The sequence below is a fragment of the Carcharodon carcharias genome, chromosome 20, assembly GCF_017639515.1.
Source record: "Carcharodon carcharias isolate sCarCar2 chromosome 20, sCarCar2.pri, whole genome shotgun sequence".
Lineage (NCBI taxonomy): Eukaryota > Metazoa > Chordata > Chondrichthyes > Lamniformes > Lamnidae > Carcharodon > Carcharodon carcharias.
In genome coordinates this window covers 108041958-108069390 of record NC_054486.1, presented here as the reverse complement: position 1 = coordinate 108069390, position 27433 = coordinate 108041958, and the positions used below count along the sequence as shown (strand labels likewise).

Below are 27433 nucleotides of genomic sequence, written 5' to 3'. Positions count from 1 at the left end.
AAATGCTGGAAAAATTCAGCAGGTCTAGTAGCATCTGTGGAGAGAGAAACAGAGTTCACGTTTCAAGTCCATATGACCCTTTTTCAGACTCTTCTTCCGCCGCTTTCGTCTCCGTGCTCACTTCTTTGGGCAGCAGTCCTTCCCCCATTACACGGATACTTTCACCCACCTCCAGTATTCTCCCTCTTCCACCTGGAACCCTCCCTCTGACCTCTTACCTGCTCTTGATCTTTTCTTTGAGAACCGTCAGCGTGACATCGACCTTTCAATTTCTCCACCCCTCTAACCTGCTCTAACCTGTCTCCTTCTGAACTTGCTGCATTTGTTCTCTCGGGCCCAACCCTGACTTTGTTATCAAACCTGCTGACAAGGGTGTTGCTGTTGTTGTCTAGCGTACTGACCTCTACCTTGCAGAGACTGAGCGCTAATTCTCAGACACTCCTTTCTACCTCCTCCTGTACAATGATCCCACCACCGAATGTCAAGCAATTGCTTCCAGGACTGTCACTGACCTCATCTCCTCTAGCGATCTTCCCTCCACAGCTTCCAACCTCACAGTCTCCCAACCCTGGACAGCCCGCTTCTACCTTTTCCCCAAAATCCACAAACAGGACTGTCCCAGTAGACCGATCGTGTCAGCCTGTTCCTGCCCTGCGGAACTCATTTCTTCCTAACTTGGCTCTGTTCTCTTTCCCCTTGTCCAGTCTCTTCCCACCTATATCCGCGATTCCTCCAATGCTCTACATCATATCAACAATTTCCAGTTCTCTGGCCCTAACCGCCTCCTCTTCACCATGGACGTCCAATCCTTCTACACCTCCATCTCCCACCAGGATGGTCTGAGGGTATTTCTTCCTTGAACAGAGGCCCAAACAATCACCATCCACCACCACTCTCCTCCGCCTGGCTAAACTTGTTCTCTCACTGAACAATTTCTCCTTAAACTTGTCTCACTTCCTCCAAATAAAAGGTGTGGCTATGGGTACCCGCATGGGTCCCAGTTATGCCTGTCTCTTTATGGTATATGTGGAACATTCTTTGTTCCAGTCCTGTTTAGGCCCCCTCCCACAACTCTTTTTTTGGTGCATTGATGACTGTTTCGGTGCCGCTTCATGCTCTCGTCTGGACCTGGAAAGATTTATCAATTTTGCTTTATAATTATTTGTTTTTTGCAGCGATGAACTATCTTAACTTGATAACAGGCTTACTGTAACATGAATCTAAGGCAATTGTATTCAACGGGACTATGGAGTTTGTGTTCAATGGGATCCAGGAATTATTGTGACAATTGGTGTAACTTGAGGATACAGAGTTTATTTCACAAATAACTGGACACCAAGGTGGAGTCAAATAACATGGTGCTCAGGTATTTATACATCAAGAAACTGAGAAGTTTATATAGCATGGGGCTGAAGAGTTTGTATAACATGAGGTTAATCTGTTTGTTACAGACAGGGATTGTTTTCAAGGGTTCCAGTGAAAGAGCAGCTGAATGAAAAATCAACTGAAACTGGATCCTCATTAAGTGACTCAGATAAGCCTTTTGTGTTAGGAGCATAAATAAGTAGCCAACTTAGTGCGACTTACAATAGAGTGCCAGAGCTATGTGCTTCCGGGAGTGGGACTTACAATAGAGTGCCGGAATTGTGCGCTCCAGGGAGTGTGACTTACAATGGAATGCCAGAGCTGAGCGCTTCGGGGAGTTAAGTGGAGGAAGGGAAAGAGGTGTTTCATTGCTTTTGCCTAAACTTTTTCAGCCTCCAGGAATTGATTCTTGCTCTGCTACAGGAGAAACTGGTTAACTAATGAGTATCTGGTAAGTGATTAAGGTTTATTTCATTCCTAAGGCTCAAAATAGTATATCTTGAGCAAGAGGTGAGTGGGACAGGATAAAAGGCATGGGATCGAGAGGCCTACCTGCAGTGAAACCAGCGGCAGAGTGACGTCACACAGCACAATGTGATACGAGTGCAGGGAAAGCAGCTGATTGGTGAGTAGGATTGGTGAGTATTTCTGGTCTTTAAAGTAAAAGTAAGGTCTTTAGTTTGTGTTTAGGTTGAGTTTTTTTTTCTCTTTTTCTTCAAAATAGCTTAAGTATCAGATTGAAATTGGTGTAAAAACATTAATTACAATAGATTATAAAGAGTGGGGGATTCTTCAAGTGTAGAGAGCTGGGATACTAGAGTAATTATTTAATAAATTAAATTAAGGTGATGTGTTGCTGCTGCAGCATGTGGTGGCTGCTGGACACCAAGGTAATCCAGAACAAACACATCTGTAGTAAGTGCTTGCAGCCCAAGGAACTTCGGATTTGAGTTGAGGAGTTGGAGTCCAAGCTGAAGACATTGCGCCACATCAGGGAGGGGGAAGGTTTCCTGGACATTTTGCTCCAAGAAGTGGTCACACCCCTCAAATTAGGTTAATCAAATTTGGTCTGTGGTCAGGAACAAGAGGATTTGACTGCACGTGAGGCAGGTATGGGGACCCAGGGGGTAACGTTCGACAAGCTTCAACCCCTGCAATTGTCCAACAATTACAAGGTTCTTGCAAGCAGGGACTGCAGGGAGGATGAGTGAACTGATCACAGCACCGTGGTACAGGAAACATTCAACTGGGGGGACGAAAAAGGAATCTAGCAATGTTAGGGGGCAGTATAATTAGGGGGATAGATACAGTTCTCTGCAGCTGTGACTGTGAGTCCCGAAGGCTGTTGCCTGACCGGTGCCAGGGTTAAGGACATCTCCTCAGGGTTGGAGATGAACTTGGAGCGGGAGGGATCCAGTTGTTGTCGTCCATGATAGCACCAATGATATTGATAGGACTAGAAAGGAGGTGCTGCTGAAAGAATTTGAACAATTAGAGGCTAAATTAAAAAGCAGAACTTCCAAGATAATAACCTCAGAATTACTACCTGAGCCATGGGCAAACTGGCATACAGTGAACAAAACCAAGAAGTTAAATGCATGTCTCAAAGATTGGTGTTGTAGGGATGGGTTTCAGTTCCTGGGGCACTGGGACTCGTTCAAGGGCAGAAGGGAACTGTTCTGGTGAGACAGGCTTCACTTGAACCGGGTTGGGACCAGTGTCCTGGTGAATTGAATAACTAAAGCTGTAGGGAGGGCTTTAAAATAAATAGAAGCCGGGAGGGTTCCAGAGTAGGGATACGTAGTCTTACAGAGAAAAAGGGTATGGTAGCATTGCAGGGCAGCTATTTCGTTTTTTTTTTTAATTCATTCATGGGATGTGGGCTTCGCTAGCTGGGCCAGCATTTAGTGCCCATCCCTAACTGCCCTTGAGTAGGTGGTGGCGAGCTGCCTTCTTGAACCACTGCAGTCCATGTGGTGTAGGTACACCCACAGTGCTGTTAGGGAGTCCCAGCATTTTGGCTCAGTGACAGTGAAGGAACGGCGATATATTTCCAAGTCAGGAAGGTGAGTGACTTGGAGGGCAACTTCCAGGTGGTGGTGTTCCCATCCATCTGCTGCCCTTGTCCTTCTAGATGGAAGTGGTCATGGGTTTGGAAGGTGCTATGGAAGAGGCCTTGATAAATTCTTGCAATCATCTTGTAGATGGTACACACTGCTGCTACTGTGCGTCAGTGGTGGAGGGAGTGAATGTTTGTGGATGTGGCACCAATCGAGTGGGCTGCTTTGTCCTAGACAGTTTCAAGCTTCTTGAGTGTTGTGGAAGCTGCACTCATCCAGGCAAGTGGGGAGTATTCCATCACACTCCTGACTTGTGCCTTGTAGGTGGTGGACAGGGTTTGGGGAGTCAGGAGGTAGATTATTCATCGCACAATTCCTAGCCTCTGACCTGCTCTTGTCATCACCGTATTTAGATGACTAGTCCAGTTCAGTTTCTGGTCAATGGTAACGCCCAGGATGTTGATAGTGGGGGATTCAGTGATGGTAATGCCATTGAACATCAAGGGATGATGGTTGGATTCTCTCTTGTTGGAGATGGCCATTGCCTAACACTTCTGTGGCATGAATGTTACTTGCTAATTGTCAGCCGAAGCCTGGATATTGTCCAGGTCTTGCTGCATTTGGACATGGACTGCTTCAGTATCTGAGGAGTTGCAAATGGTGCTGAACATTGTGCAATTATCAGCAGACATCTCCACTTCTAACTTAGTGATGGAAGGAGGGTCATTGATAAAGCAGCAGAAGATGGTTGAGCTGAGGACACTACCCCAAGGAACTCCTGCGGTGGTGTCCTGGAGATGAGATGACTGACCTCCAACCACAACCATCTTCCTTTGTCTAGGTATGACTCCAACCAGCGGAGAGTTTTCCTCTTGATTCCCATTGACTCCAGTTTTGCCAGGGTTCCTTGATGCCACACTCTGTCAAGTGAAGCCTTGATGTCAAGCGCAGTCACTCTCACCTCATCTCGGGAGTTCAGTTCTTTTGTCCATGTTTGAACCAGGGCTGTAATAAGATCAGGAACTGAGTGGCCCTGGCGGAACCCAAACTGAGAGTCAGTGAGCAGTTTATTGCTAAGCAAGTGCTGCTTCATAGCACTATTGATGACCCCTTCCATTACTCTACTGCTCATGTAGAGTAGACTGATGGGGTGGTAATCGGCCGGATTTGATTTGTCCTGTTTTTTGTGTGCAGGACATTCCTGGGCAATTTTCCACATAACCGGGTTGATGCCAGTGTTGTAACTGTGTTGGAACAGCTGGGCTAGGGGCGCAGCAAGTTCTGGAGCACAGGTTGTCAGTACAATTGCCATATCGGCTTTGCAGTATCCAATGCCTTCAGCCATTTCTTGATATCACGTGGAGTGAATCAAACTGGCTGAAGACTGGCATCTGTGATGCTGGGGACCTTCGGAGGAGGTTGAGATGGATCATCCACTCAGCACTTCTGGCTGAAGATTATAGCGAGTGTTTCAGCCTTATCTTTTGCACTGATGCGCTGGGCTTCTCCATCATTGAGGATGGGGATACTTTTGGAGCCTCTTCCCCCAGTGAGTCATTTAATTGTCCACCACCATTCATGACTAGATGTGGCAAAATTGCAGAACTTAGATCTGATCCATTGGTTGTGGGATCGTTTAGCTCTGTCTATCATTTGCTGCTTATGTTGTTTGGCACACAAGTAGTCATGCGTTATAGCGTCACCTGGTTGTCACCTCATTTATGCCTGGTGCTGCTCCTGGCATGCCCTCCTGCACTCTTCATTGAACGAGGGTCGATCCCCCGGCTTGATGATGATGGTAGAATGGGGGATATGCTGGACTGTGAGGTTACAGATTGTGTTCGAGTACAATTCTGCTGCTGCTGATGGCCCACAGTGCCTCATGGATGCCCAGTATTGAGTTGCTAGATCTGTTCGAAATCTATCCCATTTAGCACGGTGGTAGTGCCACACAACACAATGTACCCTGAATGTGAAGGTGGGACTTCGTCTCCACAATGACTGTGCGGTGGTGACCCCTACTGATACTGTCATGGACAGATGCATCTGCAGCAGGCAGTTTCGTGAGGATGAGGTCGAGTGTTTTTCCCTCTTGTTGGTTCCCTCACCATCTGCTGCAGACCCAATCTGGCAGCTATGCCATTTAGGACTCGGCCAGCTCGGTCAGTAGTGGTGCTATCGAGCCACTCTTAGTGATGGACATTGAAGTCCCTCACCCAGGGTACATTCTGTGACCTTGCCACCCTCGGTGCTTCCTCCAAGTGGTGTACAACATGAAGGAGCACTGATTCATTAGCTGAGTGAGGGCAGTATGTGGTAATCAGCAGGTTTCCTTGCCCATGTTTGACCTGATGCCATGAGACTTCATGGGGTCCGGAGTTGATGTTCCCTCAATGATGCTCCCAGGTCAACTCCCTCCCGACTATATACCACTGTGCCGCCACCTCTGCTGGGCCTGTCCTGCTGGTGGAACAGGACATAACCACGGATGGTGATGGCAGCGCCTGGGACATTATCTGCTTATGGTAGGACTGAGATGGGGAGAAACTTCTTCACTCAGAGGGCAGTGAGAGAACCAACAAGTGGAACTCTCTACCACAGAAGGCTGCAGAGGCCAAGTCACTGGATATATTTAAGAAGGAAATTCAAGGGGTATGGGGAGAGAATTCAAGGGGTATGGGGAGTACAGTGTTGAAATAGTGGATCACCCATGATCATACTGAATGTCAGAGCAGGTTCGAAGGGCCAAATGACCTACTCCTGCTCCTATTTTCTATGTTTCTAAATCACGTGAATGTTAGATTCCAGAATGTCAAAGTCCAGTGAGGGTTCCCTCATGTAGGCGTTAAAGTTCAGGTGGATTCAGCTAGCTGAAAGCAAGAATTACTGAATTCCTTCCCAGTTGGTGATGACGCAGCAAGATGAGGTTGGTATACAGAGATTTGATCCGCTCTGCAGCCGATGGCAGGAATCTTCCAGAGAATCAGGCTTCTAGGAGCTTTAGACTTGAGGTAGGCTTTGTTGTCAACCTGGAGTCCTGCTTTGGTGTTGACAGGCTGGATGTTAACAGCAGACTGCACTGGGAGTCCAACAATGTAACATTAAAACTTTTAAAATGCCAAAGGAGCTTAGGTCATATGGTGTTGCCCAACGATGAGTCAGTTTCAGGTTAACAATCAGTTTCTATGTCTCAGGTCAAAATTCATTGTTCACCTTAGGAGATATTAGCACCTCCATAGTTTTTATGGCTCTCTCTCTTTGTTAAAAGTCCAGGCTGGAGAGATGGACCGCCTGCTGCTCCCTTGTCTCATTGATTGTGATGGGTCCACAGAATGATAGGTATGAGAGGCTGAGGGCTGACCTTTGTCCTGTAATTGTCCTGGAAGTTTCCAGAACTGCAGCCAACTTGCAAGTCATGTGACCTATGCAGCCATATTTTTGGTCCAACAAAATTCAGCTTCAAATAAGCCGACAGTAAGGTTTGAATTAAGCTATTTATGATCTATTTCATGTCTTATTGACATGACAAGTTTATATAATGTGGAACTAAGGAGACTGGACATCGTTGAGATTTGTAAATCTCGAGGTTGCGGAGTTTACATAGTTTGGGGCTGAAGAGTTAGTAGACATGGGATTGAGAAGTTTGTACATTAAGTGATTAGGAGTACAAGACAGGTTTATGGAGTTTGTATAATATGGGGTGGGTGTCCATATATCAGGAGACAGAGGAGTTTGCAACAAAGGACTGAGGAGTTTGTGTAAGATATGGCTGGGGAATGTGTAAAACGTGGTTTTGAGGCTTTGCCGAAGCATGCATCTGAGGAGCTATACAAAACATTGGGCTGGAAATCCTCTTACTAGGTTTGGAAATGTTAGAAAGGAACCAAGCAAGGACAGTCTTACTGGAGCCGACAACAGAGACCGGAGCTCTAAGACAATGGTATGGTCAACCATGTGAAATGCTGCAAACAGATCAAAGCAGGTAGCAGAGATAGTGCACAGAAAATGTCATTAGTATCATTGAACTTCATGCACTTTTAACATTGATGCTTACGAACAAGGAGCAGGAATAGGCCATTCAGCCCCTCGAGCCTGCTCCCTTTAAGAAAAGATCTCTAACTGTTCATACTCACAACAAATTTATCATTAAATTTATCATTCTTGATTCAAAAAAAACTACAAATAAACATTCACGCTTACTTAAAATGATTTTTCCTACTTTTTTTAAAGCAATATTTACATATACTTTTTGGAATTAGAAGGAAGAAGATAGAAGGACCTCATGATCTCAGGACATCCCAAAGAGCTTTACAGTCAATTAAGCACTTTTGAAGTGTAGTCGCTATTACAATTTGGAAAAATAGCAAGACCCCCCATACAGCAATGAGATGACAGCCGGATAACCTGTTTTAGTAATATTTGTTGAATATTGGCCAGGATGCATCAACAACAACTTATATTTGTATGGCATCTTTAATGAAAATAAACCCAAGGTTCTTCACAGGAGCATTATAAAACAAAGTATGACATCAGCCACATATGTAAATATTAGGTCAGATAATAAAAAGCTTGGTCAAAGAAGGAGGTTTCAAGGAGTGCCTTGAATGAGGAAAGTGAAGTTAAGAGATGGAGAGGTGTCAGGAAGGAATTGCAGAGCTTGAGGTCTAGGTGACAATGCACAGCCACCAATGGTGCAGCAATTATAATTGGGAATGCACAAAAGGCCAGAATTAGAGGAGTGCAAGTATTTCAAAGGGATGTCGGGTGGAGGAGGTTGAAGGGATGGGGAGTGGCAAAGCCATAGAGGAGTTTGCAAACAAGGATGAGAATTTTAAAGTTAAGACATTGCTTGACCAGGAGCCAATGTAGCTCAGCAAATGCAGGGGTGGTAGGGGAACAGGATTTGCTGTGAGCTAAGATATCCGCAGCTGAACTTTGGAGTTTGAAGCAAAGACTGAAAACAATGGCTTCAGTCTTTCAAATATTTAATTGAAGGAAATTTTTGCTTTAGATGGCCTCAAGTTTACAGAGATAGAATGTGAGATACCAGACAAGAGCACACTGGAATTGTCAAGTCTGGAGTAATGAATGCATGAACGAGGGTTTCAACAGATGAGTCAAGGCAGGGGTAAAATCAGGTGATATTATGGGGGTGGAAATAGGCAATCTTAGTGATGGCCTAAATATGAGGTATAAGTATTATCTCAGCAGGGAGCTGAGTTCACAATTTGATTGGTAGTTTTCAGTGGCTGTTAAAGGATTGGCTGGCCTTGCTGCGGTTACTGAATAGAAGTTTGTTTTTATAACAAATTGATCACTTGAGAAGAATTAAAATCTTTCAATGGGTTTCCTGAATGAAAATTTTTTATTCAGTATCAAGTATGTTTATATTTACTTTTTCATGGGTTGTGGGCATTACTGGCAAGGCCAGCATTTGTTGCCTATCTCTAATTGCCTTGAACCCAGTGGCTTGCTAGGCCATTTCTGAGGGCAGTAAAGAGTCAACCACATTGCTGTGGATCTGGAGTCACATGTAGGTCAGACCAGATAAGGATGGCAGGTTTCCTTCCCAAAAGGATATTTGTGAACCAGTGGGTTTTTACAATAATCAATGACAGTTTCATGGTCATTATTACTGGGACTAGCTTTGTATTCCAGTTTTTATCAACTGAATTTAAATTCCATCATCTGCCATGGTGGGATTTTTGCACATTCCCCCAAAGCATTACCAAAGTTTTCCACCCACGGTGGTTGACAGGGCCCTCAACCGTGTCCAGCCCATCTCCTGCACATCCACCCTCAGACCTTACTCTCCCTCCCAGAACCATGATAGGGTCACCCTTGTCCTCACTTATCACCCCACCAGCCTCTGCGTTCAAAGGATCATCCTCTGCCATTTCCACCAACTCCAGCATGATGCCACCACCAAACACATCTTCCCTTCACCCCGCCCCCGCCCCTGGAGGCTTTCCGCAGGGATCGTTCCCTCCGGGACACCCTGGTCCACTCCTCCATCACCCCCTACACCTCAACCCCCTCCCACAGCACCTTCCCGTGCAACCGCAGAAGATGCAACACCTGCCCCTTTACTTCCCCCCCTCTTCACCATCCAAGGGCCCAACTCCTTTCAAGTGAAGCAGCGCTTCACTTGCACTTTCCTCAATTTAGTTGACTGCATTCGCCGCTCACGATGCGGTTTCCTCTACATTGGAGAGACCAAACGCAGACTGGGTGACCGCTTTGCGGAACACCTTTGGTCTGTCCGCAAGCATTACCCAGACCTCCCTGTTGCTTGCCATTTCAACACACCACCCTGCTCTCATGCCCAAATGTCCATCCTTGGCCTGCTGCAATGTTCCAGTGAAGCTTAATGCAAACTGGAGGAACAGCACCTCATCTTCCGACTAGGCACCTTACAGCCTTCTGGACTTAATATTGAGTTCAACAAATTCAGATCATGAACTCTCTCCTCCATCCCCACCCACTTTCCGATCTCCCTTTTTCCAATAATTTATAATTTAAAAAAATATATATTTTTCTTTTCCCACCTATTTTTAAATTTATTTCGATCTATTGTTTTATCTCCACCTTTTAGCCCATTTCGATTCCTTCCCCCCACCCCACCTCCACCTGGGCCATCTGCCACTGGCTTGTCTTGCTTGCTACCCTTAATGCCCCCATTAGCACATTCCTTAGATAATATCACCACCATCAACACCCCTTTGTCCTTTTGTCTATGACATCTTTGGCAATCTCTTCTTTGCCTCCACTATCACTGGTCCCCTATCCAGCTCTACCTGTCCCACCCCCCTCTACCAGCTTATATTTCACCTCATTTCTATATTTCCTTAGTTCTGATGAAGAGTAATATGGAATCGAAACGTCAACTGTATTCCTCTCCACAGGTGCTGTCAGATCGGCTGAGTTTTTCCAGGTATTTTTGTTTTTGTCCCCCAAAGCATTAGCCTGGACTGCAGGATTACTAGTTCAGTGATACAACCGCTACATCACCATCTCCCCATAAATTGTTAGAAGTTTTTTTATTCCATTTCCACATGATCTCTGAGGTCCACCCACAGTGAATACTGGATCAGTGGTTTTGGAGGTGGTGTGGGGGCCTTGCAGGTATATAGGAGGCATAGAGGTGGCAGGGGTGGTATGAGGTGGCATGGAGGTAGCGTGAGGGTGACATTGGGGTATAGGTATGGGGCATGGAGGACTTTGAGGGGGCAGGAAGAGTGGGTGAGGGGGGTGGGGAGGGTTGAGGGCTAGAGGGCCTAACAGCTTTTAAAACAACTAGGATAAAGTCCCAGGGAAGGAGGTGGGCCCTTCTAGCCAGCCCACCTCAGCACTCACCTGCCTTCTGCCATGGCCTTCTTTGATTTGCTTTCAGGATCGGTGGGCCCAACTTGATCCCGCCCTTGCCTCACCGGAGCGAAAATTTCATGTGATGGCATCCTCTAATATTGAATCTGGGGTGCCAAGTCGGGAAATTTCCCAATTCAAACTCCCCACCTCGGTAACAAAAATCCAGTCCTTAAACCCACAACTTTCTGACTCAGAAGCACAAGTGCTATCACTAGCCCATGGCTGACATCCAAGTTACAATTTAACTCTCCTTGGTACACTATTGCATATGTTACTGTTAACCTCTCTATATCTCTAGCTCTCTTGAACAACAATCTCTTTGATGCAACCATACCTTGCTTGCTCCAGGAGTACAACATTACACAAATACACACTCCCAGCCTGCAATTCTCCATCTATTAACTGCAATACATACTTCGGCAGCCTACTGATCACTTTTTATTTGTGAAGGGCAACAAGTCAAAACAAGCAATAAGCAGTCCATGACTGAGATCTAAAACATACACTTTTGTTTCAAATCGCAGGTAACAAAAAGGCATTAAGTCACTGGCATCAGTAAAGTTAAAAATGATGGACAACGTGACACAAAGCAATTCCAACTGCTCTGTCGATACCAGCGTGGAGGATGTCTTGGTCCCCATCATGTACATGGCTGCATTTCTCATCAGCCTTCCTGGAAACTGTCTATCCATCTATGTGGCATGCTTACATGTGAAGCGTGATAATGAGATTGGTATCTACTTGCTGAACCTGTCCTTTGTTGATATCTTATACACACTCACAATGCCTTACTGGTTCATTGGCTACTTCATCTCCAACACCAACATAGCACTGTATAATATCCTCATTGTCGTGAAGTACAGCACCATGTACTTAAGCCCTGCATTCCTTTGCTGTATTTCCATGGATCGCTACCTAGCTATAGCCCATCCACTGAGGTATTTTGGGCTTCGGACAGTGCAGGCAGCCATCGTGGCCAGTGCAGTCTGCTGGGCCATTCAGTTGATGTTCCATGCACTGTTGCTCCACAAGCAGGATTTCTTCTTCACCTTTGCTTCCTCCTTGGTTTATGTAGAGATTTATCCGATGAAGCCAACCTTGATTAGAGAATTTATCAGCCGATTCGCTGCTGGATTTTGCTTGCCGCTGACCTTGCTCCTCTTTTGCTCTCAACGTATTTTCAAAGCAATCAGAGGCAGCACTGCCACTGTGGAAAATGAGAAGAAGATGATTGCAAAATTGCTACTTCGGCTGCTTCTGGTCTATGTCATCAGCTTTGGACCGTATCAAATTATAATGCTGATCCGCAGTCTTGTTGAGCCAGGGAACTGCAATTTTGTCCAGAAAATATACACCTTTTACAAAGTGTCCTTTGCACTTACTGGCCTCAACTGCGCCTCTGATCCCATTATCTACTGCTTGCTCAGTGACTCTGCCAAATGTGATATTAGTAACTTGGTGATGACAATGAAGATTAATCTTCAGAGATAGTATGGCAAATTTTAATCTTTGGATGGGCAGCCCAAGCAGCCTGAGGCTAGACTCCACCCAGTCAATTTTGAGGGCCAGGCTCATTGCAACAATAGTTTGCATTAATGGGAGTATTATCAGATAATATTTGACAATGAGCCTGATATGGAGATATTAGAGATATTGGACAGGTGACCAAAAGTGTGCTCAAAGGGCAAGTTTTAAGGCGCATCTTAAAAGGAGCGAAGGAAGCAAGGAGGAGCAGGAAAGCTTTTTGGTGGGAATTGCAGAGATTAAGGCTTAGGCAGTTGAAAGCATGACCACCAATGATGCAGCATAGATGATGGTACGCATGAGGCCAGATTTGGAGGAAGCATTCCACAGGCATGCTGCACATTACAAACTAGCCTATTTGGGACCTCTTCCTCTTCACCACCCAACAGAACTGAATGGAACATCCAATGTGAATGCTCCATTCAGCTGTCAGTTAAAACTACATTGGAGTCTTATGTATCCACAGGATGCCAAATTGAATAGAGCAATAATTCAGGTGACTGCTTGGGGTGCCTTTAAAATCTTAAAATTTGCCACTGGGTGGGAACTAAATGGGAACAAGGTGGTCAGACCACCACAGGGCCAACAGCGACCCCATTTCTGTTGGGCAGGCAGGAGAGTGTCAAAATTATGACACACAAAAGAAAGTTTAAATTAATCTTTTGTGTTCTTGTCCTCCTGAACACTACGTTTAATTAAGCAAAGTGTCCATGCCCAGTGATATGACCAACAGACCCACAAAATTGCTTTGGGATTCTATATAAGTCATTGGACCAGTTTTTTGTAGACTAATGAAGCTGCTGCCTGGGATACTTACCCAAAAACCCAGGATAGGTAGTATCAGATTAGGAATCCACTTTAACCACTAACACCGCATTACTGCCAGGCAAAGGAAATTAAGCAGTGTGCTAGATGACAGCCATTGCAGAAATGTGATTGCAAGGTGGCCAAGGTTGGGAACTGAATAGACAAGGATATTTGCCATTTTGGAAGGGCAAGGAGGAGGAAATTGAGGTGTGGTAGCTCTGTTAATAAAGGATGAGATCAGTGCAGTAGTGAGAAATAATCTTGGTTCAGAAAATCAAGCTGTAGAATCAGTTTGGGTGGAGAAGAGAAATAGCAGAGTAAAGAAGACACTGGTGGGAGTAGTTTATAAGCTCCCTAACAGTAGCTACATTGTAGGACAGAGAATTAATCAAGAATTAATGGGAACTTGTAAGAAAGGTACTGCAATAATGTGGGCAAATTTAATCTTCATATAGATTGGACAAATCAAATTGGCAAAACTATCCTGAAGGATGAATTCATAAAGTGTATTCTTGGCAGCTTCTCAGAACAATAAGTTCTGGAACCATCCAGGGGACAGGCGATTTTAGACCTAGTAACATGTAATGAGACCAGATTAATTAATGACCTCATAGTAAAGGATCCTCCAGGCAAGAGTGATCATAATGTGATAGAGTTACACATTCATACGAGGGTGAGAAATCTGGGCATGAAACTAATGTATTGAACTTAAATAAAGGCACAAGGGTATAAATGCGGAGTTGGCTAAAGTGGTCTGGGAAAATAGTTTAAAAAGTTAGAAGGAAGAGACACAGTGGCAGATATTTAAAGAGATATTTCCTAACTCTCAATTAAAATATATTCCATTGAGAAAGAAAATCTCTACGAGAAGGGTGTGTTAGAGTGTACAAGGTGTTTGTCATTTATTAGCAAAGGTAACCTAGAGTTGCAGTAGCATAGCATGACAGCAGTAGTAATTTTAGCCATGAAAAGGTATCAGGAAGGAGCCTGTAAAGCAAAGGCTGCAGGGATACTTGACATATGTTAGCTTAGACAAAGGACACAGCATAAACTAGCCCAGGCTAGCCCATAGCAGGTATGAACCCAGTGATTACAGATAACTAGGTGTTAGTCACTGGATTGCTAAGGTATACAGAAAACAAGAAACACTGCACCTAATGTGATAGCTTGTGAGTCTATATGACCAAGGTCACATCTTCACTCGTGAAAGCACAGGGTCAAAATGTATAAAAGACAATGTAACAATTCAGAGGGCAAAGTACTGACTTAGATTGGGTTAATGAAGACAGGTTCTCCCTGCTTTCGCTTAAATAAACGATCAAAAGCCACACCTGAGTCTCCAAGGTAAGAAAGTTCCTGTCGGCAAGCGGGGGCGGGGCCCGCTCACCGACGCGTAAAATGACACATAATGACATCGTGCAGAATTCCTGACGTCATTCTGCTTCATTTATATTTTCAGGTAGGCGGGGGGCACAGCCGAGTCAGCTGTGCGCCCACTGGCCTGTCAACGGCCTATTGAGATTCAAAAATCAACTAAGCTCATTAGTGGACTTGCCCATGCGACCTTAAGGTGATGGGCAGGTCGGGAGAGCTGGCGGCCACCTGAAAAAGTATGAAACCTCATCCACGGGTGGGATGGGGTTTCATTGCTGAATCAAAAAATTAACAGATGCTTTTAATTAACATTATGTCCATGTCTCAACTCCTGTGACAATGTCACATGAGGGGGCATGGATGGTGAATCAAATTTTCACTGCAGTAACTTATTTACCTTGGGAACCGATCTCCCTGAAGCAGCACTTAGTCTGCGGGAGAAGGAGCGCACTTCCGATTTTAGGAATCCCTTCCCCCGCCCCGCACAGGAAGCGCATAGGGCTTCCCTATGGACGTCACACTGGGCAGGCCTTAATTGACCTGACCACTACATATGGCGGTGCCCCCTGCCCCCCGATTGGGGGTGCCGATTGGAGGGCTGTCCGTCCATGCCCACCCCCACATGTTCCCCTCCCCCGATGGTGGGAAAATTTTGCCCCATGGTGTTTGTCAATTTCACCCCACAACAGATGCATCATCTGTTGCTAATCAAGGAAGTTAAGGAAGGTATCAAATTGAAAGAAAAGGTGTAAAATGTTGCAAAAATTGGGGTAGGCCAAAAGATTGCGAACATTTTAGAAATGTGAGAGGAAACTAGCAAAAAATATAAAATCAAACAATAAAAGCTTCTACAGGTGTACAAAAGGAAGAGAATAGCTAAAGTAAGCATTGGTCAATTGGGGGATGAGGCTGAGCATGTAATAATGGAAACAAGGAAATGCAGAGGGGTAGAGTATTTTGTACCTTTCTTTCAAAGTATCTGGACTGGTAATCCAGAGAACCAGGGTAATGCTCTGGGGGGCCTGGGTTCAAATCCCACCATGACAGATGGTAAAATTTGAATTCAATAAAAATCTGGAATTAAAAGTCTGGTGATGACAATAAACCATTGCCAATTGTGGTAAAAACCCATCTGGTTCACTAATTCCCTTTAGGGAAGGAAATCTGCTATCCTTACCCAGTCTGGCCTATATGTGACTCCAGACCCACAGCAACGTGGTTCTTAAATGCTCTCTGAACAAGGGCAATAAATACTGGCCTAGCCAGCGATTCCCACATCCCATGAACGAATAAAAAAAAGGCACAGAAGGCATCCCAAAGAATAGTAGAAAATCAATTGGCAAAGGGGATGGAGGAACTTAAAACTATCACCAGAGGAAAATGTACCAGCAAACTAATGAGTCTAAAGATAGACAAATCTTGAATCCCAAGGTCTTAACAGGAGTGGCTGCAAAGGGAGTGGATGCATTGATTATAATCTTCCAAATTTGTTTAGGTTCAGGAAGGTCCCAACCAACTGGAAAGTGCAAATGTAACACCTCTGATCAAAAAAAAAGGAAGACAAAAAGCAGGAAACTAAAGGCTAGTTAGGCTAACGGTTAATATTGCAATCCTGTTACAATGAAGTGCATGCTTTAGTTTGTATTGAGAAGAGCTGTTACTAATTGGTGAATGTTTAGGGAATTATTCTTAAGTATATAAAATAACTGGTTTATACTAGTGTAGGGGAGGAAAACGGGAGTCTGTGCTGTGCTCTTATGAATAAACCTATGTTACAGAAAAGATTGGCTCCAGATTTGTTCTCTACTCAGTGTAACTTTAACACTAACATCTGTTGTTGGGAAAATGCTAAAATCTATTGTTAATGTAGGACATTTGGAAAATCATTTAAAAAATTTTATGCAAAAGAAATCATGTTTGACAAATTCATTAGCATTTTTATGGCTGTAACAAGCAGCGTCGATAAATTGGAACTTTTAGGAAGGGAAATCAAAAATTTGGAGTGTGAGAAAATGTCAGTTTGTCCACTTTGACAGGAAGAATAGAAAAGCAGAATATTATTTAAATGGAGAGAGACTGCAGAATGTTTTGGTACAGAGGGATCTGAATGTCCTTGTACATGAATCACAAAAAATTATTATGCAGGTACAGCAAGTAATTAGAAAGCCAAATGGAATGTTGGCCTCTATTGCAAATTGGATGGAGTATAAGAGTAGGAAAGGCTTGCTACAACTGCATTGGTGAGACCGAATCTACAGTATGCTGTGTTGTTTTGGTCTCCTTACTTAACGAGGGATATATATGTATTAGAACCAGTTTAGAGAAGGTTTCACTAGGTTAATTCCTGTGATGTAAGAATTGTCAGGCCTATGGTATATTTGGACCAATACCACCTCCTGGCCCAAGTGTAAGCAGCACTGACAGTCACACACGATGACCAACCAGACATACACAAACACTCCCTTGGCATCTATTCCGTAGCTGGACTTCCCCTCTCTTTACAGGGCTATTTGATCTTACCCAATTCTCTACAGCGCCATCTCTTGTTCTCTAAACATACAGAACTGAATTTTCTAGTTAAACACAACAGACTGGATGTCTTCAGTCTCCATGTCAGCTTCTCTTGCACTTACTTATTTTCTAAACAAAAATCCTACCTGTTTTACTTTCGAGCATAGCTCCACCCCCAGCAATTTTCTCCATAGCAACCTAAGGGCTTTCTTGCTTCTAAAAGCTCCTCGGCTGGGTCAAAAGTCAAAGAAGGATTTGCAAATCCACACAGGTAGACTAAATCAAACTGAAAGTAAACAACCTCCAATTCACCTTAAACTGAAACCAAAGCTCTACATTTTTACTTTACTTTGGTATAGCCCACAAAAGGGACAGCTATAACAATACTTTCCAACTCAGAATCACTTCTCTAAAGGACTTAGACCCCCAAATAGGTGGCCCTGCTAGCACTTTCCTGTCATAAGTCAGTCTGAAGTGAGAGTGCAACTAAATGCCCTCAAAATATGATGGAACCCAGACATGCCAAATACCATCTAGAAATTCTGTAGGGTTCTGCTTGTGGTTGAACACCCATGTGGTCTCCCGCATCAGTGTGCTTTTTGGAAGGGAATTCCTAGGCTGATAGTTTCCTCAGAGCTAGGCTAGCAGATTTTAAAAACATTTGCAGCTCGCCATCCACCCTCTTACAAAGGCCAGGGTGCTGATGGAGCGATAAGCACCTGTGGAGTTCCATATTTCCTACCACTCTACTTCTCCTGGCAGACACTCAAATAATTCTCTCAGTGATATGGGTGACCAATGGCAACATTTAGTTGATCTGTCAGCCTCCAACCCTGCATATTTTGTCAGGGTGAAGACTGCATGTCTCATGCCAGCACTGCATATCAGTCCCATGGATTTTGGGCCTTTGAATGGAAAACATTATTTAAATATCCAGAAATGCAAATCACGTGAATGTTCTGCTTAACTCAACTTGGTGACCACTGCAAAACATCAGGTGAGAGTCAGACACAGAAGACAGTGGGTGAGAAATTCCTTAGCACTACATTATCAGAATTGCAATGGTAACCCGAAAGAAATTACAATGTTAAAAGTTTGTTTTTAGCCATTGATGCCATTTCACCAACCATACATCAGAGAACTCCTGCTGACGATACAAGCATCCAATCCATGATGCCCAATTCAAACAAAAACAGAGTTCTAGTGGTCCAGCTGGTTTGATTCTTGCTTTTTCTTCCGAGCAGTTTGATATTGGAGTTGAAGCCGAATAACATTTCAATTCACCATTTTGCTCTCATACATAAATTTCTGTCCTTGGCCTGCTACAATTTTCCAATGAGGCCCAACGCAAACTGGAAGAGCAGCACCTCAACTTCCGATTAGGCACTTTACAGCCTCCTGGGCTTAATAATGAATTCAACAACTTCGGACCATGAACTCTTTCCTCCATTTTGATTTTTTTCCCAATCCTCTCCCCGCACAGGGCCAGTGTGTAACTTGTTCTTATGTTTTGCTTTCAGAGATCGTTGACACTTGTTCTGCTAATAACACATTCTGCTATCTGACCTTTATGCCACTATTAGCACCTGCCTTAGTCTTTAACACTATCATTACACTCCCTTTGTCTGTGTCAATGACATCATTGTCAAACCTCTCCTGAGCTCCCAACTATCCCCGATCTTCTATTTTGCACCATCTGCTCCAGCTCCTCTCTTCAACACTATAAAATCCATTATATTTCTACCTTTCTTCATCTCTGAAGAAGAGTCATATGGACTCAAAATGTTAACACTGTTTCTCTCTCTAGAGATGCTGCCAGACCTGCTGAGGTTTTCCAGCATTCTCTGTTTTTATTTCAGATTTCCAGCATCCACAGTATTTTGCTTTTATTCTAGGATGGTTTGAGTCTAGCATGGTTTGGGGTCCATTCTCCTGGTTCCAACTGCTTCATAAGACCACCACACCCCTCTCCTGCCCAAGTAGACTCTGGCTTTCTCAACGCTCCAAACATCTCTGCCCATTTCTGCTAGACTTATGCCAATCCCAAGACTCCCCATTGCCAAATATCTCCTTTTTCACAAATGATTTGGCCACATTCCCAGGCATCTCTGATGCAGAAATTAGTTCCCAATGTTTCCAGATCATGAAGCCTCCCTCCCAAAATTTTCCAGGATGCAGTAACTTCTCTTAGTGATCTTAGATTTGAACCAAGTGTTCCAGGATCTGTGTTACAGGATCACTGAGAGCCTCTCCCAATGTCCCCAGACTCTGGGAAAAAAGCTGTTGGAATACAGCATGACCCCACGACCCCCAATCCAGTAATGTTAGATCCTTGGCCTCTTTCATACTATTCCTATACCCCCAGGAACAGCTCCATGCTGATAAGTAAGGCAGTTTCCATGGTAATACTACTTGATCTTGCACCCCAATTCTTATAAAACCTCTGACTGTCTATGAGGAATGGCAGGGGTCTTCTGATAGGGCACTTGGTAAGCTGTCATCCTGTGTTAATGTTTCTCAGGTTTCCAAGTGACTACTCAATTTGTTAACTGTACATCAGCATCCCTTCATAGAAAGGCAGACAATGCCACCTACAGTTCAGACCTCATTATTGCTTCAACCATCCCACTTTAGTGCAAAAACACAAGATAACAACCATTTAACCCAGCCCTTGTGTAGAGTACTCACCAACTGGGACCATTCCTTCTTTATTGTTGACAAGAATTTTGCATGTTCGATTAAAATGCATTTCCACATTAACATATCAAACAGAGCAAAAATGGCACAGCAACTAGGTCCTCCTTATGTTTCTTTTCCAGCTGGAAAATGGGAGTGGGTTGAACCAATTTCGGAAGCGACATCCCACGCCCTACGTGCACCTGAATTACAGGCACTCTGCCCTGTATTGGATAGAGAAAAGAAAGACTTGCATTTCCATCAAGCCTTTCACAACCACAGGGTGTCCCAAAGCGCATCACAATTAATGAAGTACTTTTGAAATGCAGTCATTGCTGTAATGTGGGACAATGGCAAAAAAGGTGTGCAAATCAAGGTCCCACAAACAGCAATGTAATCATGGCCAAGGCATTCTGTTTTGGTTGCAGGATAAATATTGGCCAGCACACTGGGTGTAACTCCCCTGCTCTACTTTGAAATAGTGGCCATGGGGTCTTTAATGTCTACCTGAGAGGACAGATGGTGTAACATCTCACCCTTGGATTACTTTAAAAAAAGAGCCTGACATTTGTCTGAAATTCTACTATCTCTGCCATCAAACTGACTGAGCGGTTTAATTAGCCACTTTTAAAAGGGCGTGCTCAAAGAGAGAAACAAAACGGCCAAAGAAAATGGGCCGTAATTTCCGACTACCATCGGAAAGTGCTGGCCTGCAGGAATTGGAAGAAATAAATGCAAACTTACCTGGTCTTGAAAACCACACTGACGCTTCCATTTGCCAGAGCTGTTTCATGCGTCTTCACAGGACCCAGCAAAGAGTAGCTCCTGTGGATTCAAGGAGGCCACCCTCCCCTTTTTGGTGGCACTTGCCGCTGTGAAGCAGGTAAGTTTAAAGGGCCAGGGAAATTGACAGGCCAGAGGGAAGCTGAGTGTCTAAGGTAAGTGGATAGCATTTGGGGGGGGGGTGGAGGTGTCGGGGAACAGTGCTGGGGGTGGTGGGGAGGGGGAGATGGGTCGGAGATCTGGGGGGTTGTGGGAGGGGTCAGATGGAGATCCGGGGGGGTCAGTCAGAGATAGGGTGGGGGTGGGGGTCAGAAGTCCATGGTAGAGGGTCTAAGGTAAGGGGTGGGGTGGGGTGGGCCGAGTTTGGGGATAGATTTTGGTCAGAGGTTCGGGGAGGGTTGTTTGGGAGGTCGGAGTTCCGGGGGGGGGGGGTCATGGGGTGGGGGTTCCGAGGTCCGGTGTGGGGGGCCGAGGTTGGGGGTGGAGGTCAGTCAAAGATACGGGGATATGGGGTTGACAGGGGATTGTCCATGGGTGGGGTCCAAGGTCTTGGGGAGGTGAGGCCGGAGGTTGGGGGGGGTGGGGTTGTCAGAGGTCGGGGGAGTGGGAGATCAGAGGAGAGGGAGTGGGGGGTCAGAGGCCAGGATGTTGGCCAGGGGTTGGGGGATTGTATGAGGGGGGGGTCCTAGGTCAGGGTGGGAAGTATCGGAGGGCAGGGGGTGGGGGTTTGGAGTTCAGGGGGAATTCAGGTGTTGGAGGTCGGGGGGTGGTGGAGTCCCATGGGGGGGTGTTGGGGTGTGAGGGGAGCACCATGGGGTCAGTCTGGGTCTTTATTACAGTTACTCCAAAGTTAGAAGAGGTTTTACTTCTAGCTTTTTCTGAGTAACTATTGGTGTAGCCCTGGAGAAACCATCTGCAGTTTGCAATTTAAACCACATTTTCGGGTGGTTGCCAGAGCAGCACAATTGCCCAGAGGAAGTCTGTGCACTTCTGGGCAATTGCCGTGCAAAACCCTTACCTGGGGAACCTCCGAGAGGGATTCCCCAGTGCATCTTGGGGGTAACCCCCCCCCCCCCCCCCAATCTTACGCTGGGGAGTTATGGGCAGATGTTTTTAAGCAAGAATATGCCTCCCGGGCACACATTCAAAGTTTTTGCCCCTTGCCAGCTTCCCTCAACTGGCGCCACCCAAGTTCTTGATGCCACTCCCAACATGGCCAAAGTGGGGGGGGGGGTTTGGTGCAGGTAGTGTCCAAATGAGAGAGGGAAACATGCCAGGGCATGGACGTGGCTAACATGGGGAGAGGGGGGTAGGATGGGGAGGGGGGGGGTAGGATGGGGAGAGGGGGGTAGGATGGGGAGGGGGGGGGTAGGAAGGGGAGAGGGGGGGTAGGATGGGGAGAGGGGGGGGTAGGATGGGGAGAGGGGGGGTAGGATGGGGAGAGGGGGGGTAGGATGGGGAGAGGGGGGGTAGGATGGGGAGAGGGGGGTAGGATGGGGAGAGGGGGGTAGGATGGGGAGAGGGGGTACGAGAGGGAGGTAGGATAGGGAGAGGGGGGTAGGATGGAGAGAGGGGGGTAGGATGGAGAGAGGGGGGTAGGATGGAGAGAGGGGGGTAGGATGGAGAGAGGGGGGTAGGATGGAGAGAGGGGGGTAGGATGGAGAGAGGGGGGTAGGATGGAGAGAGGGGGGTAGGATAGGGAGAGGGGGGTAGGATGGAGAGAGGGAGAGGGGGTAGGATAGGGAGAGGGGGGTAGGATGGAGAGAGGGGGGGTAGGATGGGAGAGGGGGGTAGGATGGAGAGAGGGGGGTAGGATGGGGAGAGGGGGGTAGGATGGGGAGAGGGGGGTAGGATGGGGAGAGGGGGGTAGGATGGAGAGAGGGGGGGTAGGATGGAGAGAGGGGGGTAGGATGGGAGAGGGGGGTAGGATGGGAGAGGGGGTAGGATGGGGAGAGGGGGGTAGGATGGGGAGAGGGGGGGTAGGATGGAGAGAGGGGGGGGTAGGATGGAGAGAGGGGGGGTAGGATGGAGAGAGGGGGGGTAGGATGGAGAGAGGGGGGGGTCCCCTGCCTGCTCCCTGTGCCACGAAGGTGTAAAGCGATCTTGTCCCCACCACCCCTCCCCCCCCCCTCCCCCCCCTCCCCTCCCCCCCCCCCCCTCTCCCCCCCCCCCTCCCCCCCCCCCTCCACTCCCCTCCCCTCCCCCCTCCACCCTCCACCCTCCACGGCTGCCCTCCCAGTCAGGCCTGCCTTCCAGCTGCTGCGGCCGTTATAATTCAAACGGAGCTCGCGCCCACTCGGCACGCGCCCTGCAGCGCGCCCCACAGCAAAAAGCCCGCTCAACCTGCAGCGCGCGCTGGCGCGTGCGTACCTGCGGGCGGCGGAAGCACGCACAGTGCCGGGTCCCCGCATGCGCACAGGGACGTTGGCGGGCACCGCTCAGTCGTCCGCTTTCTCTGCTGCGGTCGGACGCCGCTACGTGAGTTGTTCGTTAGCTCTGGTTGTATTGGTCGGTCCCGGCAACCTGGGGGTCGACCTCACTTCAGCGTTTTAAATCTTAGTACTCCCTGTTAAAATTCCGTTGAGAGGCAAGCCATTGAAGCATTTCTTCACCTTAAAAGCGAAGCTTTCGCTCACCTTCCGCCCTGTCACACGCTGTTGACACCCGCAGCTTTGTCCCAACGCCCAGGTTGATCCTTTCCTCCTGTTTTCTTCAAAAAAAAATGTTTTACGCACATACGAGCATCATTGTTACCGATTCAGTGGGCTGCTGTCCCTGGACTGCACCCCACCCAGGACCCCCTGGTTAAACTGTAACTGTCAAGACGAAAGTACCATTTTATGAAAAATGGTCGTTCCGATTATTTGGTTTTTTTTTTTCTGTTTGGTTTTTGTGGTACTCGGTGAAGCTGGCATTTATTACCCATCCCTGGCTCGGCCCACTTTCGCAAACCGCCGTAGAGGTTTAACGAAACTCTGTGGTTTCCTCGGGTCTCTTCAAAGCTTCATTCGTAGGGGAAAATTCCCCCACCCGCCACTATTGTGGGGTGGGGTGGGGTGGGGGGGGTGGGGGGGGCGCAAAGACGCCTCCAATCGGTGCCCCTGATCAGGGGCGCGCCGCCATTTTACGTGGGCAGGCTAATTAAGGCGCGCCCGGCGTGACGTCCGCCAGGAAACGCTTATGCGTTCACTGTGCGGGCGGTGGGGTGGGGTGGGGTGGGGTGGGAAGGGGGATTCCTTCAGCCTGGAGCACTGATCTCCCTGAGGCTAAGTGCTGCCTCGGGGAGATAGGCTCCAAATTAAAAATTGTAAAACAAAATGACAGCAAGATTTCCCTGACCTGTCGTCCCCTCTCGTGACACTGTCACATGAGCTGGGACGTGTCCATAACTTTTATTGAAACCTTCATTAAATACTTAAAAACCCGCATGAAACCTCATCCCGTCCGTGCATGAGGTTTCATGCTTTCTCTTAAGCTCGCCAGGGCTCCCGGCCTGCCCGCCAACCTTAAGGCTGGACGGGCAGATCCATTAATGATGTTAATTACTTTTTCAATGGCCTCGTTGACAGGTGGGTGGGCGCACAGCTGATTCGGCTGCGCCCCCACCCCCACCGCCGACCTGGAAATAGAAATGACGTGGAGTGGTGTCGGGTGTTCCACCCGAGGTCATCTCGCGTCATTTTATGCATCGGTGAGTGGGCCCTGACCCCCGCTTGCCAACCGGAAGATCCTGCCCATAGTTATAGAACCCTACTGCACAGAAGGAGGTCGTTCGGCCCATCGTGCCTGTGCCTGATCTTTGAAAGAGCAGTCTAGTTAGCCCACTCTTTCCCCAGAGCCCTGTATTTTTTTTCTTTTTGAAGTACCTTTTTGAAAGTTACTATGAAACTGCTTTTGCCATCTCTTCATTGCAGAAAGTGCACTCCAGTTCTCATCCCCATTAGTGTGTGACGGTTCAGACAGATTTATGTCAGCAGGTTTCACATTTCCAGCACATGGGTTTTTTTTCTGTCTTGCTACCTTCAAAGATTTATGTGCATGCGCCCCAACCACTAACCCCCTCTGCCTAGGTCCCTCTGTCCCTATATAATTTTTAGAGCTATGTAATTTAGTTTATGTTGCTTCTGCCCATTCTCTTCTGCCAAAGCAGATCACCTCACACTTCTCTATTAAATACCATCTACTACTTGTCTGCCCATTCTGCTATCCTATCTATGTCCTGTTGCAGTCTGTTAGTATTATCCTTGCTGTTTGCCACTTCTCCAAGTTTTGTATCATCGGAAAATTTTGTAACTTTACTCTATATTCCAATATACAAGTTATTTATATATAACTAACACTGAAGTCTGGGAAACATAACTGTCTACCATCTTCTAGTCTGAAAAACAACTGTCATGCCAAGTAACGCCTTGTCCTAGTCATCACTTTAAACATGGATTGTGTTTGTATGGAAGCTTCTGGGCACTGACAAAGTGGCTAAGATGGCTGCCAAGGGTAAGGTGACTTGAAAATTCAACACACACTACATCAATCAGCTGGAAAATTCCTAATTGAATCACCCTGGGTGGCGGAGTCCCCCTTGAATGGACATGCCCAGACAGCATTCTTCTGTGAAATTCACGCCAGCCATTGTTTGTAGTTTACTCTATACTCCGAATCAATGGAATTTTGGACTATATGTCTCCAAGTTTGCAATTCAACAAAAAGAGAACTGCAGAAAACCATTAATCCATAAGTGAGTGTGAAGAGCCATCATCTATCTCCATTGTATAGCGATGGCCATTAGTTTTAAGCCATTCGGGGTTGATAATAGCAGTTGACTATGTGGCCAAAACTGGCTTCTGATACTAATCCTTTATTACCCAAAGACCAAAAGAGATTTGGGCAGTCTGCAAAGAAGATCATTGCAAAATATCAGCTACAGACCAAGGCAGTAATACCGAATTCTTTTTAAACTTGGAGGTTGCAACACCTAAAAAATCCTCCCAGCCTGATTCCTAAATCCAAGTCCACATGCAAAGAAATGTGACCTCCTGGTAAAAAAAACCACAAGTGCCTAACTTTGTGACCTGTTGAACTTTCATCTCTTTGAGGGAATTCTGCAATAATCCTGATGTCTGATTCCAGCTATTTGAACTCATCTAAATTACAATTTGAGAATGGAAAAGACTCCTTCCCTAACAGGGCCTGCAACAGCTATTCTTCTAAATGAGCCAGACATGTGAACTATCAACCATTCTTTTGTTTACAACTCCTAAGATTATATTATTCTCTTTAGTGTATATTTAATGTGTGTGTGGGTGGGTGTAAGGGACATAGCATTTAGACTTTCGGGTTGAATGTTTGAAGAAATAATCCTCTTTATTTAAACCCACAACGGCTTGTTGCTGTTATTATACTTGACCACACGTTCTGCGGCACGCATATCTTCCTCTCCAAAAACTACACCAATTACAGAACAGTAAGGGAAAGGGTACAAGAGTTTCAGTTCTCTCCCGACCCTGTCCATGACACAACCATTTACCACAATTTGCTGTTTTCTGTACTTAAGCCAATACTTTGTCCAAGTTGACATTGACACTCCTATTCCATGACCCTCGGTTTTGTTAACCAGCCTTTTATGTGGTAGCTTATCAAAGGCTTTCTTAAGATCCACATTAGTTTGTTTCCAATCTATTAATACTACCAGGTTCCCATTGACCCCTTCAGGATAATTGCCAATACTTTGCAAATCCCCTCATTAGTTTCTCACACCACTGTAGCATATTTTGCCATGAGGATGTGCTTTCTGAAGATAACATTTCTAATTTTTCTTTTCGTAGCTGGATTTTAAAACACCAGGATTTTGTTACAATCCCAACTGATGTTAATACTGGACAAGCCAGATTCCAGAGTGAAACCTGGCTTGATAGATCCTAACTTTTTTTTTAGAAATCGTGGAAGAATTTTGCTGTACAAATTCACAGGAGTCTGCTGATGAACTTTTAACACAAAAAATAAGATATTTATTAAACAAGAAAAATGAACTATATGACACCAGACAAAATGATTCGAAAAACTCTCAATACAAACACAAGAGGATGATTTAAATATTCACTATTCCTTGACCCAAGCAATATCTCTACAGGCGCATACAAAGTCAGAAAGGTAGAACAATTTACAATATCTATCTTATACTCCAATATTCAGGGTAAGTATGAGGTACATGTGAATTAACAGGTGAATTGGGGTCAGACAAACCACACTCTAAAGTAGATGACATGCAACCAGAGCAGATTCCATGGATTTCTCAACAACCCACTCAGATATTTGTCACATTGTGAGCCAAGCAGTCTCACTGAAACTCTATCTTTCTTATGAGGGTTTCCAATCTCCACATTTGAAGAAGTTGCCTTGAAATTTTCTTCAAACATTGCTCCTACTTGGGCGGCTTCAACAAGGATCCACCTCCAGGGTTTCAATCTCACCTTTCAAGATTCCTTTCCCCTGGATCTCTGAATACAGTCAAGCATCACCTTCTGAGCACATCCGTGCCAAGCAGAACACCACTGTTACAAAATAGGCCACAGCAAGGAGTCACCAACCTTCAGCTTCCTCCTTGGATCTTCAGGGCTTCTCTCAAGTCTGCTTCACTTCAAGTTTGCTCCTCGCATCTCTTTCTTTAACTTGGAACCTTTTTCTCTGATCCTGTCATTTATCTATTTCTGATACTTGTCTTTGGACCTGCCTGGGACTTTCTTCTGGGACCTCTTTCTGTCCCATTCCCTGGTTTGGAACCCTCTTCTTGGTTCGGGATCTTCTCTCTGTCACCCTCCCCATGTCCTGCTCCCTGGGACACCTTTTCTCTAATGGCACGTGGTTCCAGGTCACCTGACCTGCAGAGTTGCACCATTTCACTTCCTTTTGTCTTTTCTTTCTGTGCAGGTGCGCAGGTTTGGTTCCCAGCCTGAAGACACAAAAACAAA

At 45.9% G+C, this 27433-nt stretch overlaps 2 protein-coding genes across 2 annotated transcripts in view; one reads left to right on the top strand and one right to left on the bottom strand.

Moving 5' to 3' along the window:
• Positions 1 to 23410, bottom strand: part of LOC121292845 — a 141333-nt gene extending 117923 nt beyond the window's left edge. Inside the window, exons 1-2 of the mRNA XM_041215316.1 lie at positions 22839 to 23410; positions 19698 to 19909 (exon numbers count right to left, since the gene is read on the bottom strand). Coding sequence (XP_041071250.1) covers positions 19698 to 19772 — 75 coding nt within the window. The 5' untranslated portion in view covers positions 19773 to 19909; positions 22839 to 23410. The remainder of the gene's footprint in view (positions 1 to 19697; positions 19910 to 22838) is intronic.
• Positions 22878 to 27433, top strand: part of hhipl1 (HHIP-like 1) — a 45545-nt gene continuing 40989 nt past the window's right edge. Inside the window, exon 1 of the mRNA XM_041214229.1 lies at positions 22878 to 22946. Coding sequence (XP_041070163.1) covers positions 22878 to 22946 — 69 coding nt within the window. The remainder of the gene's footprint in view (positions 22947 to 27433) is intronic.